The following is a 14,526-nucleotide window of genomic DNA, read 5'->3' on the forward strand; positions in this document are numbered from 1 at the left end:
CTAGTGAGATGTGTATGTAATCAGGCATAATACAGTTATTTCACAATTACTGTTTCTGGATGAACTCCTCTCTGCATTGAAGTCACAGAGGGTCACTCTGCGTGTGTGCTATCATGATAGAAAGGAAATAGAGTGTTAGGAATCTACATTTTGACCATTAACTTTTGATAAAAGATAGGGAAAAAAGTTCAAGTAGCAAAAATCAAAATAGTGTCTCTGTTGTTGCTGAGGTTATGCGAATTAGGAGAAAAATGGACTTATCACTCGCAGCTCACATTCGTAAAATATTCTCTCATCACTTGCATCCTCTTTTCATGTAAATTTGAGTCCCAGCTGATCATGTCATTGTCCTGACCAAAAAATGATCAGAGAGTGGTTTTAAGAAAGTTGTTTTCATAGAGACTGAGTATATTTCATCAAAAAAGATGGTACCTTCTTATGTTGAAACTCTGTCTTGCTCCGGATGTGCACGTTGTGCATCTTAGTGTTTTATCTCACTCACATGAGTGGGTGAGAATAAGTATTTTTCTTCTCTCAAAATCAAACCCTTTCCCAGACTCACTGTAAACAAGGAACAAAACTTTGAAACTAACTTTTTCTGTGAATACTCATTAGGAAGCTGAAACATGCATCCAGGAAAGCTGGAAAAGTAACTTGAAATATTAATGAATAGCAGAAAAATGCAGCAGCAGAGCAAGTTCAGTCACTGAGCTGTTACTTTTGGATTTAGTAGGTATACTTTTGAAGAGATGGTCAACTAAGCTGCAGAATCTGACAGAAATACCCCTTTGTGTTGAGAATGAGATGTGCATAATAAGGAAGATGTGAAAGAGGATAGGAGAATTAACACTCTCCAGCTCTGGAAACGGAGCTGCTGGTAAAGCTTTTGTTCAAACTGTCTAATGACAAGATATTCTGCTAAACAATCCGGGTTAAATTTTTCATTGGCTGAACTGGACATGTCCTACAAAGGACTGAACCAAAATAAAAGAACTTGAAGTTTGAACACCATTTCTGATATTTAGAATCGACAATTAGGCATTTGGTGAATGTCACAAAAAACATGGGTTCTGTTTGGATCAAAGAAAGAGTGTTTAATACAAAAATGATACAATGTATATCCTGATACGTTAGGAAATGGCCATCATCTAAACAGTTGTGTACACCAGCCTTTAATGTGTGTGTGTGTGTGTTGCCATCACTGGCAGCTGGAAGAGTGGTGGTATTGCCATTGGGAGTAGCAGATCCCAGGTCAGTGGCAAGTTGGGGACCACCAGCACAATCACTTTGCATTGGCATCATTTTATACTTGTGATACAAGTGCAGAAAAAGGTAGCAACATTAGGAATGAGTGTGGCTGCTCAGGGGAACGTGAATTGCAGCTTCCATTTCCTGGTTGTGCCCACTCACATCCAGACTGTTGACTCTGGAAAGGTTAAAATAGCAACATAAGAAGTTTCAACTTCAGCAAGCATTAGAAATGTTACTTTAGCCAAACCTTAGACAGATGCTCCCCAGCCTGCAGTCCAAAAGGGGTTTGTACTTGAAACACTGAAGTATATCCAAGTGAGATAATCTAAGGCAACGTGTTGAAAGGGACACTCATATTGAAGCTGCTCTTCAGATGTACTCTGTCTGTAGTGCATTGATGAGGAGCCTAATGAAGGACAACATCTGCATCATCTTCTTAGGGATGTTGTATCCTCTTATGTTACATCACAGTGCCAATATAGCTATGCTTTTGATTGACTTTATCACAAAACTGACTGCATTTGGTGTTTCCTTAAGCTCTAGCTTCTGAAATCATAAGGCCGTCTGAGAGCTATCAGATTTTCTTTTAAAAGGAAGGCTGTAATTCTCATTGGTTCCAGAGAGAAATCAGACAGCACAAGGACAAGCAAAGACGGTGATATTTAAAGCCTACACTAAAGTCAAGAGATCTGCACCATGATTTTGAATGCTTCTTATCAGCAGTACTGAGCATTGCAAAAAGAACAAAGGCATGGCTCTGAAGTTATGCTCTTTTGAGTATGTGATACAGCCAGAAGCTTTGATGATATTCTTTAGTAGGTTTTCCTTACTAGGGAATGGTAAGAAAAATGCTGGAAAATGTACCAAAGTCGTTAGCAATGTTTTACCAAGAATGCCACTCCACCTGGGTCCTGAATTTGATCCATTCTGGCAGTTTCTGTGTTCCCAAGTTACAGGAGGAAAGGCACAAAGTTTTTTTCTGCATCCGCTTTCTCTAATCAGCAAAAAGTCAGCCAAACATTTCTAGCCTCCTCCAGGAAACTTTCCTGATAAGTATAACATTTAGGCACTTAATGAGCAGGATTAATGCACATGCTTAAGTTTAATACTTTCAAGTGCTATGCTTTGAATCTGTGTCACAAACTAGATGTTAAAGGCAAACAGCAAACATTTATGAATTTCTGCACTCATATATATGTAATCTGCAGGCTTGGATTCACTTGTGGGAGGTTAATTAACTTCCATTTTCTGTTGGTTTTGCTCAATACAGCAATGCTGTATCTTTTTTTCTTCAACCCAGTGCCCCAGGCACTATGAGCTAGAGCCAAAATTCAATATGATGCAAAAGTTGGAGAGGAGCTCCCTTTGGTGAAGTCCCCTGCTTCCACACCTGTGTGTCGTGTGGCCAGAGAATGACACATTTATGTCCCTTGAGCTAATGCAGAGCCAGGAGTATATGCTTAGATCCACATCCCATGAGAATTACCTCCACCTTTGCCTAAACTCTTGTGCATAGATGTAGACATTTTCTGGTAAGAAAATAAAGAATGTGGATGTCAGTTTACAAATGAAGGGTGAAAGGGTAAAGAGTTGATGATTTAAGGCTGTTAGTACTGATTAGAGAAAGCTATGAAAATTTATAAGAATCATTAACAAAAAATAGGATCTAAGTTATATCAAGTGGATGTGGTCATTTCTTTGCTTACACCTTCATCTGCATTGCCAGTCTAGATCATAGATATTTGAAGATGCCAAGCACACATTTAGTTTACAGGTGTTCTTGGTTCTGTTTCACTGAGTGCTTAACTTTTGGATTATTTTTTTTTTAAACGTGCCAAAATGGGGTGATTGCCTGAGAATCTGTTGCTATTCTCAAGTAAAGTTCATTTTTACTTCTCTATCATGGAATAACGGTTGAAAAGTTGAACTTTTAACTGACAAGCATCAGAAGAAAATAAAAATAATTTCATATGTATTTTAATAATGTAATTATGTTTCTTTGTCTTATGAGAGTTTGAGGCAATTCAAAAAGTCACATGTAAGTACTTGAGATTGTCAGTAGTGATTTATATAGCTAAACAGCTCTAATTCGTTTTTTCATAATTTGGAAAAGATATTTTGCAGACAAAGTATCTGGTAAGAGATATGAGAAGTAAGGAGCCTGAAATTTGCCTAGCAGCTCTTCAGTAGTTGACAGAATTGACTTTATGTCTTTATTGTTATGGCTAAATTTTAAAAGAAACAGCATCATTTAAATATCTCTGTTATTATATAAAATTGATCATAATCCCATATATATTTGATGTGTGAAGATTTATTCCTGTGTTGCTTATTACTACATTTTGACTCTGTTCCCTTTTTCTCATTTCTCACTTTGAGACTCTTGTCTCATTTTCTTTAGGTTTGGGGGATATTTGTTGTCAGCTTTTCTTTTTTCAGCATTGCAATGTTTGTTTCTTTCATTTCTTGACGCAAATGCTGCAGTGGCTTAAAGTGTAGCTTCAAGCAGTCCTTTGTGTGACTAAAAGAAATTAGCTAAATAGCACTGTTTAATTAATTTCAGGACCGCCTCTTTTTCGTCATGGAGTATGTAAATGGAGGAGACCTAATGTTTCAAATCCAGCGCTCACGCAAATTTGACGAACCTCGTTCCCGCTTTTATGCAGCAGAGGTCACATCAGCACTCATGTTTCTTCACCAACATGGCGTCATCTACAGGTACTTTTTCGATCAAAAAAAAAAGTATTCTTGAGGCTTGGGGCTGGTTTTGGCTGAAATCCTCTGTCTCTTAGCAACCAGATTTAGATTAGTTGTTTGTTCCAATTTGCTTACATAGAACTTTTTTTTGGCTGTTTATTATTGAGAATGTTAACATTTGAATAGCCTCTGCAGCAGTCGCCAGCTGTGTGTGCCAGTTTTGTATTATAGTCCAAATAAAGCGGGTTTGAAAAAGCTTGGCACAGCCCGACCCAGAGGTGACCTCTCTGCAGATCGGCGCAATCTCTTCGCTTTCCTCTCTGTGCCATAGATTTCCTCTCAGTTTCTAACTCCCTGCCACTTCCTGAGTTTGTTTGTCCTAGTTGTCTCCACTCTGATACAATCGGGATGGCCGTTTGCAATGCTTTACTTATGCCCCTTCCTCTTCACTGTTTGGGTGAAGGCTTAGTCACCAGCAGGAAGTGGGTCTTTGCAGACAATTTTGGTTTGCTTGCAAGTGCCGCACATCTACTTGAACCTCCGTCCCACCACCCCCAAATCTCTATCTTCAGCACCCAAGCGCACACACAAAAAAAGTGTATATTGTTGGGCTGTGCTGAAGAATGAAGAATGCATTTTAGGGATAGGCTTTTATTACTAAAAGTAAAGAATCACAATTTTCACCCTGATGTCCATGTGTTTGTTTGTTCTTAGCGGCCTGTCATTGCTTGCAATAAATTCAGGCTTTCACAAGCAGAGTGCTTTACAAGTTTTGTGATACAGGTCTCTCCTGTTTACTAAGAATTCTGAGTTCTGTGGATCTAACTGAGTTTTGATATTCTCTTGATATTCTCATCCTCTTTCAGGTTATCAGTTTTGATTTGGGGTAGTCATCTCAGGGACAGGCATTCTCAGATTTCTTGAGCAGGACCATCAAGATGAGGATATGGAATTTGTTTTATCCCTGGATTCATATTAAGGCTGCTCTTGAGAGTACTAGAAATTGAAAAAAGTTAATTTTAAACGTTTAGCAGCCAGGACTGAATGGTAACTTCCATCAGAGGCCACTGGCTTTCCCACCAACTGGGATTCAAAGGGAAACTTCTCAGAGGAGTCTCCTTTCTAGACACGTTGCAAACAGCAGGATATTGCTTTTTCTGAGGAAAATAAATCTCTATGAATGGAATATTTCAGTCAAAAATCCAGTTTTCTTTAGAAAACTCTTTTGCTAGCTGCAGCTCTTAATGTCTATCTTGTATTAATACTGGTATGATGTTTGCATACTGGATTGGATTTTCAGCCTTACCACTTTGCACAGGTTTGTTTTCAAGAGCTGAAGATCCAACACATTTCTTAACTTTGCTGCCTGTCTCTTATTTCCTACTCATTGCATTATTTCCAAATGTATTTTTACATTTAGATAGTAGAATGTGGCAACTTCAGAACTTATAAGTGTCCATCATTAAGGAAACAGACAAGATTGGTACTTTAAAAAGTGAAGGATTTTGAGGACTTTTTTCTATAAAAAGATGAACAGATTTCGTCTTCCTGCAAACTGGAGTTTAGACACCATAATTAAGTCAGTTTAGTGATTTTTGTGAACCATCAAGGAATTGGTAAAGTTACCTTCCCCCTTCTTTATGTGAGTGTGTGCTCCTTCTTCTTCTTCCCTCCCTGCTCCCACCCTTCAACGCATATCCTCTTCTCTCTCCTCTCTTTCTCTTTTCTCCCTCTTTTCCCTTGTCTGATGTGTAGCTTCTGCTGTGTGTAGCTTCTACTTGCATTCAATCACCTTGTGTGCCTGTGTTCTTTCTATGACTTCTTATTGTCAAAGTGATCCTAAGAGAAGTGTCATTCTGATGAGACAATGCTTTGTAATTTAAACTTTGCAAGCTATTCTCAATTTCTGATTCACAAACTATGCTGACGTGCCTTTGGCATGCTATAGTAAAGCACTAAAATTTTAAATGGCATGTTATACCAGATGTATTATCAGAAAAGGCAAAAGAAGAGAAATAACATGAGCTGTAGGATGAAAGCAGAAACTTAAAAAAATGACAGGAAGAACATTAGGAACAGATTTAGTTGTATTCAGCTTTGACATAGGCTATTGGATCTGGACATAGTTATGTCCACAAGAATAACTCCTTTTCCCAAAAGAGTTAGGAGCTCTAACAATTCATAAAATTTATATCCCAGTTAGTCTATAAAATACAATTAAAAGTAAGAAGTTGGGGATTATCTTAAAAGAATTAATCACAAAAAAATGTCACCATTCATTCATAGTGTGCCAGGCCCTGGGAGAATGCACTAGTTGATGTCAAGCCTGTGTTAGAATAGTTGTCTTGAACAGAACAGTTTCAGCCTGATTCTTCTGTACCTCACTGCAGCATTTATTACACTGTTAAAAATGCATTGGGGTCAAGTCACTCCTTTACATCTCCTAAGCTCTTATAAGCTGGCAAAGAAGGAAAGGGGGAAAAAAAAAAAAAAAGAAAAAAAAAAAGAGAAGAAAACCTACGCTCCTGAATAACTACCAGTCATAACTACTAACATGCCTTCAGATATTTTAATAAAGAATACTTGTCTTCTGTGTAATTATATCTCTAGAAAAAACATTGTGGTGTGAAATTAATGGTTATTCTCCAAAGTGGGAAATGCTGCTTGTGTGGGCAATACTTCAAGGAAAGTGGGGAATATATAAATAAACCAAGATGTTTGATGGAAATGCAGGTTTCAAAATAGCTGCTATACCTTCTGATCTTTTTTCAGCCATGCATGTGGAAGTATTTGTTTGGAGCTAAACACAGTTATATTTTTGGAAGTAAATAACTAGCTTTAGCTCATGCTTTGGCTTGTTGGTTAGATTTTTAGAAAGCGCTATGATGATACTAAATGATCATCTTATTATAATAACTAGTTTATCCTCATTTCCCCTGAAGTTCAAAGAGAAAGCTAGCTCCTTGTTTAGCAATAGTTATTCTGTAAGTTCACATCTTTGCAACTGGCCCAACAGTTGTTCCCAGACTTGTCCAATTGTCTGCGTGCTTACTGGAATTATATACCTTCCTTTTGTTTATTGAGTTTATGTTGGAGATAAAGATGAACCTCACAATTTCTATATATAAAAATGCTGCTGTTACTAAATGCATCTTGTATGATAGATAAACTTCAGGATAATTTTCAGTGTGGCATTTTTAAGGGTATAATGTTACTGTTGTTGTGTCTAAAACACCTCAACAACTTAATAAAAATATTTGCATTATCCCCGCCACCTTCCCTCTCATCTGGCATTCAGCTGTTCAGGCACATGTCAAGCTGGGGCCTGATAATACAAGTAGAGTCAATCAGACACTAGAGACGTTTCAATCGCGGTTTCTGGCAGTCATTGTTGTTTGTGTTATGCAATTGCACCACTTTGAAAAAATGTATATAAGCTTCAGGAATTAAGAGCTAGACTTTGAATCTCATTTTGCCTGTCAGCTGAACTGGACTTTGAACTCAGTGATGAAAGGTTGTGGACTGTGTTCACTATCACCTGTCCCTGGAGTCTGCTGTATTTAAACTCAGTCATTGTCAGCTTAGTATATATTCTCGTATAGGGAAGATGCAACAAACTGGGTGTTAAGAAATTGCCAGTTCACTATTCCCCTCTTGTACTGACTTTCAACATTCCTGTGTACTTTCTGCAGATATATGTAAATGTCACATCTTGTTTCACCTGCAGCTGTTGGGCTGAGGACAGGAGTACCTGGGTGGGTGTCTCCGGCTCTCATCGTAGGAGTTCAAGTGAGGTGATACAAGTGACCCACTCTGGCCTGAAATACATATAAGCAAAAGTGTCTCCCCAGGCAGGGAAAACAGCATTAGAATGGGGTAACACTTCGTTAGCATAAATGCTGGTGTCCCCAGTTCATATTTGATTTAGGGAATAACTGTGTGAACTGCAAACCTTGTTTCAGTGAAGACCTGAAGGGCCAGTAGTTGTGTGATCTCTGGCATGCTCCAGAACCATTCAAGTGATTGAATGGGGCTCTCTCTGAAATGCAAAAGGATGAAACTGAATGTACACAATTTCAGTTCACCTGAGAGGATGAAAAATGTCTTAACTTGGAAATTAGTGTCAGTTGCTTTGGGTTAACTCATTCTTTTGGTTTTGAGTGTAAGGTCCGTGAGATGCTGCCTTCAAATCATACACCACCTGGTCACAGGGGAGTCCTCATTCGTAACTGTGGGTTATCATGTTCTTGAGCAATATGAAGTAATAATCCAGCCTGTAACTTGCTGCAGCTTTCTGAGGCTCTGTGCACTCTCTAATTAGTAAATTGGTCACGATGAAGGATATATTAACACTCAACTGAGAAGAATGAGAATATACATATGCTGATGCCAATCCTTGAATACCTCCGGGCTTTTTCCATGCTCAAGTACCCTAAGAACTTGTTTGAACGCTAACTGAATTTTTCTTAGGATGATCAGTTTTCCTAGCACTCCCATTTATCAGGGTAACGTACACGAGTGTTTCAGAAAGAAGAGCTACCTAAAATTAAAAGCACGTTCATTAGTGTGTTTTTATGTGAAAAAGGAATATTTAGAAAGTCTGACTTCACTGGTGGTTGTATGATTCAGTGCAACCTTGGCAGAGTAACGAGGAGTTATATTTACACCCATGAATATGTTGCATGGTCAGTGGTTAACACGTTAAGTCATCATTCTCCCAAGTTACCTTACTGTGTTATTTCTGCGTGGCAGCAGCCAAATAAAATTCTCCTCCTCCTGTTTCTTGGGGGGCTTTTTAAAATACAAAACTAGACGTGGAGCATTTCGGTGTAAAACTGTTTTTAAGTATGTAAAGATCATATTATTGCAACTCTAAACAGTTAAAGGTTAAATTGCTGCTTGAGCTGTGGTCCATGAAGGAGGGCAAGAGAGACCTTGTACCCTCAGGTAGCGTATTCAGACCTAAGCACAGGAATTCCGTTAATATCCTACAATTAAGCCCTTCCCCACATAAACTGCCTGTTGCAGGGGTCTCCTACAGAGAAGTTGCAGGTTGTTTCTGGTGCAAGTGAGCAACAAACTATTTCCATCACCTTCAGTAAAAGCAGGAAGCAAGGAGCGAGCTGTGCTGCTGTGCGTGTGTCTGAGTCCCAGTGTCTCCACTGGGCTCGAGGGACTGCTGCCCAAGCCAGGCCACCTGACCAGCACTCCTGGCCAGGTTTGTGCCCCAGGCTACATCTGTGCTCTGCTCTGCCCAGTCTGGTTTCCAAAACTGAACATGAGCTCCGACGGGATTTTAGTCGGTGGCCTCCTGCCCTCTTTGCACTTTTTCTTGCTGTATGTAGGCAGGCCAGCAGTTGTGAAACGCATAAATAAGCAGGATATCTTCCCCGCAGGAAAAGGCAGTGGGCCGGGGTGGAAAGGAGCGGGGCTGAGGGAGATGAGAAGCAGGAAGAAGGGTTGGTTCCCAGGCTTCTGGCATTCGGACCGAGGGAGGGAGTCCACCCTGCCATCTGCCCAGCTCATGCATTGTGCTAAAGGCTGCTGTCATATAGGAGAGCCTTTGACAAGGTTTCCAGCTGGGGAAGGATGAGTAAAGGCTGTGGGAATAGGATATGAACCACATGGTCTTGCCAACAGTAGAATGCTTTCTAAATTTCTCCTGGGTTTGGAACATAAAAAAGTCCTTGGTTGGCTCTGGCGTGGGAGTTGGGTGTGCGGAGGAGCAGTGCCGGACAGTTAATATTTAGAAGGATAGAGCAGCACCATTGACCTCATTTGGGGAATGACAAGGTACTTCCAGGGGGAGTTCCCGGTAGCGAGGTCAGCATTGTTTTTTTGCTTCATGTTTATTTGGTGCAAGATTTTCTTGTTTAATGACCGTTTGTATAGTGCTGTATTGTGTAAATAAAGCTATGACCTTTACCTTCTGATAACAGTATAGGAGTGAGTTAATGTTAAATGAGAGAGGGCAGGGAGTGGGAATCTGCCAGGGTTAATGCCAAGTTTACATTCCTGTGAGGGCAGCCATGTTCCGGTACACGCAGTAGAAAGGGCGACAGTGCTTCTCAACAGATAATAGCAGCGAAATCTTGCAGAGATTATTTGTATTTATTTCTGGGTGAATGTCAGTGGTTTTAGATGATTGATGTTTGTGCTTTCTATTTTATAACAGGAAGAAATGTGTGTTATCTTTTTGCATTTGATAAGATTTTAACTCGGAGAAACATACACAAAATAAAAATCCATTAGAGCTGCAGCACACATATAAAACTGAAATGTACTGACACAAGACAATCCCTGTAGTTTTCCTAAAATGCTGAGACACAGCTTTGTTTCTAAAGAAACGTATACACCAGTTCCAAACAAAATCATACTCTTCAATTTTTTATTCAATTTTCTAACAGAAGAAAGGGAATACTTTTTGTTTCGCAGTATGTTAAAACTCTGGACATGCTTCCTAAATGTAATTCTGCAACAGACAAAAGTTAGGACTGAATTTTGCTGTGCCCTTCAATCGTGTTTGTCTTCAAACAATGGAAAATATTTCTATAACCCAGTTGCAGTGGTGTTGAAACTATGTCATGTTAAGGGTGAGGCTTTCCCTTTTTGCATGCTATTGAATGCGTCTGCCGAAGTTTCACAGTAATACAGAGAAATGCACGGCAAACGTGGCTCTGAGGCAATAAACATTTCACAAAGATTTTCTTGCGCTCTTGAGATGCAACAGAAAAGTTGGACAGTACTGCAAAACGTGTGATGCAAACACTTAAGGAACTCTATTTAGTGTTTTTTTAAATAATGATATTAAAAATATTAAACAACCTTGAAACAAAATTGGGATGATAATTCTTTGGTAAAGACTTTTGTGTACAACTTCTTCCATCTTTTTGTCAGAACCTTGCTGCTTTTGATTCAAGTTTTGCATTTATTCTGCTTGCCCACCCTTGCCCCCCAACTTTTATCCACCTCCTTGTTATAAAAGAGCTTATCACTTAGACACTGCTCCAGCAAACATTTCTGCATGCAGATCACTGTACTTATAGGCTGATTTTGATTCAATGAAACTATTCATATGCATAAAGTGTGCAGCTTCCTGGATGATTTGGGACCTTGGTTTGACTTTTCAGATTGAAAGCGTGTTTATTTTAAAATAGAAAATCATCACATTAAAGAATGCAGTGTTATTAAAAACCATGTTATTTTGCTTACCATTGCAAAAGGCTGTGGAAAATGAGAATTTAGCCAATCTTAAAGCTAACATAACTGAGTTATCACTGAAACTTTTGAAAACTTTTAAAATATCTGTTTAGATGACAACTTGTGCTCAAAGGTAAGAAAACAGAAATAATATTGTTAGGTAGGAGGCTAACTAAAACAGAAAATGCAGCCAGTAAGAACCCCAGAATTTTGGGGAGTGCATCACAGTCTCTACTGCTACCACAATAAACAGTGGTAGGATTACATCAGAAGGACCTTGGACAGACTAGGTGCATTCTAGCCGGAGGAATCAGAAAGTGGAACAAAATGGATCAGCACATGACTGCGCTGAAAATGAGCAGAAAGGTGAGGGGTAACAAGGGCAAAGTGGTAACGAGTCTCTTACCACACCTTCTTGTGTCAGAAGTAATACCTGCCCCTCTCCTCAGCTGCCAACGTTTCAGAGTCCAAACAAGCAGCTTCCCAGGGCAGCAGACGGGGGCAGAAATACATTGTCGTCATCTCAGCAGCTTTGAGCACATATAGAAGTGGCAGATATGGAGCAGGGCTAAGCAGGAATGGCAGTGAGGCCGAGGTCAGATTTTACTGAGATGGGAGTTTGTGCGGTTTCTTCATGGTGATACACATGATCACCATCATGGTGATACATCCAAGGATGGATGGCACCAGGAAAACTAACTCTCCTTCAACCACCAAATTGAATTTTGACTCCCCAAGACCACTTATGTTGGGGGTATAGCGTCTTGGATTAAGAAAAAAATCTTATGGCAATATCCAGTTTATGAAGAGAAGCCCAAGCAGCACTTCTCACAATGTACACACCAGATGGGTCTTCATTTCTTGTCTCCTGCTTCTAGAATTTGTTACTATTGGTAGAATTTGTTTGCTGTTGGTCGATCTTGTGAAGTAGCAGAGAGAGAGAAAAAATAAAGGGGAGAAGCCGGAAATAATCCCAATACTTATATATTTTTTCCTTCAGATTTTAATTTCCTTCTGCAAATATGTGGAAGTCACAGAAAATGCCATTCTTCAAAACATGTCAAATGCAAATAGTACATGCAGTTGTGTGCATTTTTTAATGTAGATTTGACAGTGGCAGTTGTAAAAATATTCTTCACAAGGTATTCCAGTCCTAGGGCATGTGATTGTCCCTTGAAGGGGAAGGGTGGCTTCAACAGTAGAGCGCCAAGACAGGAGCTGGTATGGGTGCACCTAGGTATGAAAACAAATACAGAAGCAAAGAAAGCTTGGTCATGAATAACCTTAACTGAGGAACTTCATGTGTGCAAAACATGGAATATTAAGGATAAAATTAAGTAGTTACAAATAAACATTATAGCACTTCACCAGGTATTTACTTGATTTATTATAGGGTTTCCAAGGGAGATCCCGTGGTCTATTAACACCCATTTAAAAAAATGCCTAAATATATTCTAGCAAACACAAATAATGAGTCAGATGGGGTTGCTATGGTCAATTAAGTGGGTAATGGATATTTAAAAGCTTCCAAACATCAATAAATCTGAAGGAGCTCTAAAGGAGTACTTGTAGAACAAAAATAATATGCACTTAAGAAACTGCCTGAGTACATATTTGCCTAAACTTAACCACCAGTAAGAGGACAGCAAGCGTTTATGGTACTGTATACTGAGGGCATAAAAAGGCATACCAAATGTGTGCCAGTTCATCTGTTGATAATCTGTAATAGGTCCAAAGGGGCCATAACTATTATAAAGAGGCCCTGATTCTCATTTATATGAAAGTCTTTAAATACCTGCTGGCATAAAAGGTTCTTCAGATTATGCACAGGGGAGGTAGACAGCAGCTCAGCACCCCTTGGCACAAGGCTGAAGGCAGTACTTTGCAAACTGGTTGAAGCTGTCTCTGTCAAAACTCTCTGAGCTGGTTTCCACGGACACTGAGGGAGAAATGCCTGGGGTGGAGGTTAGAAAAGCCCTTTAGGCAGCACTGGGTTTTAGGCAGGTTCTCTTTTTCACCTTTTGAAAACTCACAAAAGAAAAATGAGGGGATCTTTTGTCAGCCTCCATGAGATCATAGTGAGTGGTACACTTGCACCCACATTAGGACGAAAGTTCTGGTTTTCTGTGGATAACACTGGAGAAAAAGTATTTGGCTACAATTTTTAGAACATCTGCAGATTGGGTAGAAGTTGTTCTGTCCATAAGTAGAAGAGTCAGAAGAAATTTTGAAACAGCATCCTGGAAATTCTCTCTGTAGTAATAACAACAAAACATTAGCTGATGTTAGTGAGCAATAGCTTATAAAGCGAGAGATAATTCAGTGGCAAATCTGGTATAAGTCATTACTTCTGTAGCCCTTTCTCCCCTGGCTCATCTATGAGTGCTCTTAGTTAGGCCAAGATAATTGTCTGTATAAACCCAGTCCGAGAGATTTAGGCTAAAATCCCAGAATCCTACCATAGAAAATGGGGTTTACTTTTTACACACTTTGTTTAATGGCATCCATTTTAAAAGCAATCAAATACAGTCATTTTTGCCTAGTTACAGTGATGGTAGCGTGGGGATACGAAGGAAAGTGGAAGTGGTGATGCCTGGGGCAGAGTGGACATTAAAGGGTTGAACTGTATCATTGCTGATGGAGTACTTCATGTCATTATTTGAAGTCTGAGTCTCTGTTGAAAATTGTACTATAATGCGCCTTAATATTTCATTTGCTATACTATCAAGTCTTAATGTAGTGCTGCAAATTGGCTACAGAGACTCTAAACTAATATCCACATTTGCTTCAGGCTTGGGCAGCATTGATTTGATACATCATAGACATGTCTTGTGGATATAGCACGGCTTCTGCAACTTCTCTCCCATTTTGTTTTAAAAGTGCTTTCTCAGACTCATTTTTTCATGCATTTTTATTTTCAGAATGTGATATTGCATAATAAAAGTATGTTATAGATGTGATCATGACATCACATGGGTGTATAGAAGCTGCTATCTGGCGTGTAAGAGACTGGTTCTTTAAAAAAACATGATTCTCATTTACAGTAAAAGCTGTTTTTGAGACAGGAATAGCAAAGCAATTTTACAATGGAATTAAATTGTACTTAGTGTGCTCAGTTTAAGACTGTCAGAAGGGTGAAAAGAGACTTTATTGAACATTATAATTTATTGAAACTTTATGTAAAATAGTTCTCTGTAAGCTGTGTAATTAGATTTCTTGCTAGTCTTTGCCCACGTAACTATCCGGGAGTTTTATAAGATAATTTCTGGTCTTGTCAGAGCATAGAGTCTGATTAGCAAGCCTCTGAAGAGAGACCTAGTGGCTGGCACATAGAAGTTACAAAAATAATTCCTCAGGCTCAAAATATTTTTTCATGTT

The 14,526-nt window shown here is 39.1% G+C and overlaps 1 protein-coding gene across 2 annotated transcripts in view; it reads left to right on the forward strand.

The window, feature by feature from the left end:
- PRKCE (protein kinase C, epsilon) overlaps window positions 1-14,526 on the forward strand; it is a 295,554-nt gene that overhangs the window by 238,676 nt on the left and 42,352 nt on the right. For both annotated transcript variants that reach the window (XM_014950985.1, XM_014950984.1), the window contains exon 11: window positions 3,815-3,969. In XM_014950985.1, the coding sequence (XP_014806471.1) occupies window positions 3,815-3,969 (155 nt within the window). The remainder of the gene's footprint in view (window positions 1-3,814; window positions 3,970-14,526) is intronic.

This window comes from Calidris pugnax, unplaced genomic scaffold (assembly GCF_001431845.1).
Source record: "Calidris pugnax isolate Ruff unplaced genomic scaffold, ASM143184v1 scaffold24, whole genome shotgun sequence".
In the NCBI taxonomy this organism is placed as follows: domain Eukaryota; kingdom Metazoa; phylum Chordata; class Aves; order Charadriiformes; family Scolopacidae; genus Calidris; species Calidris pugnax.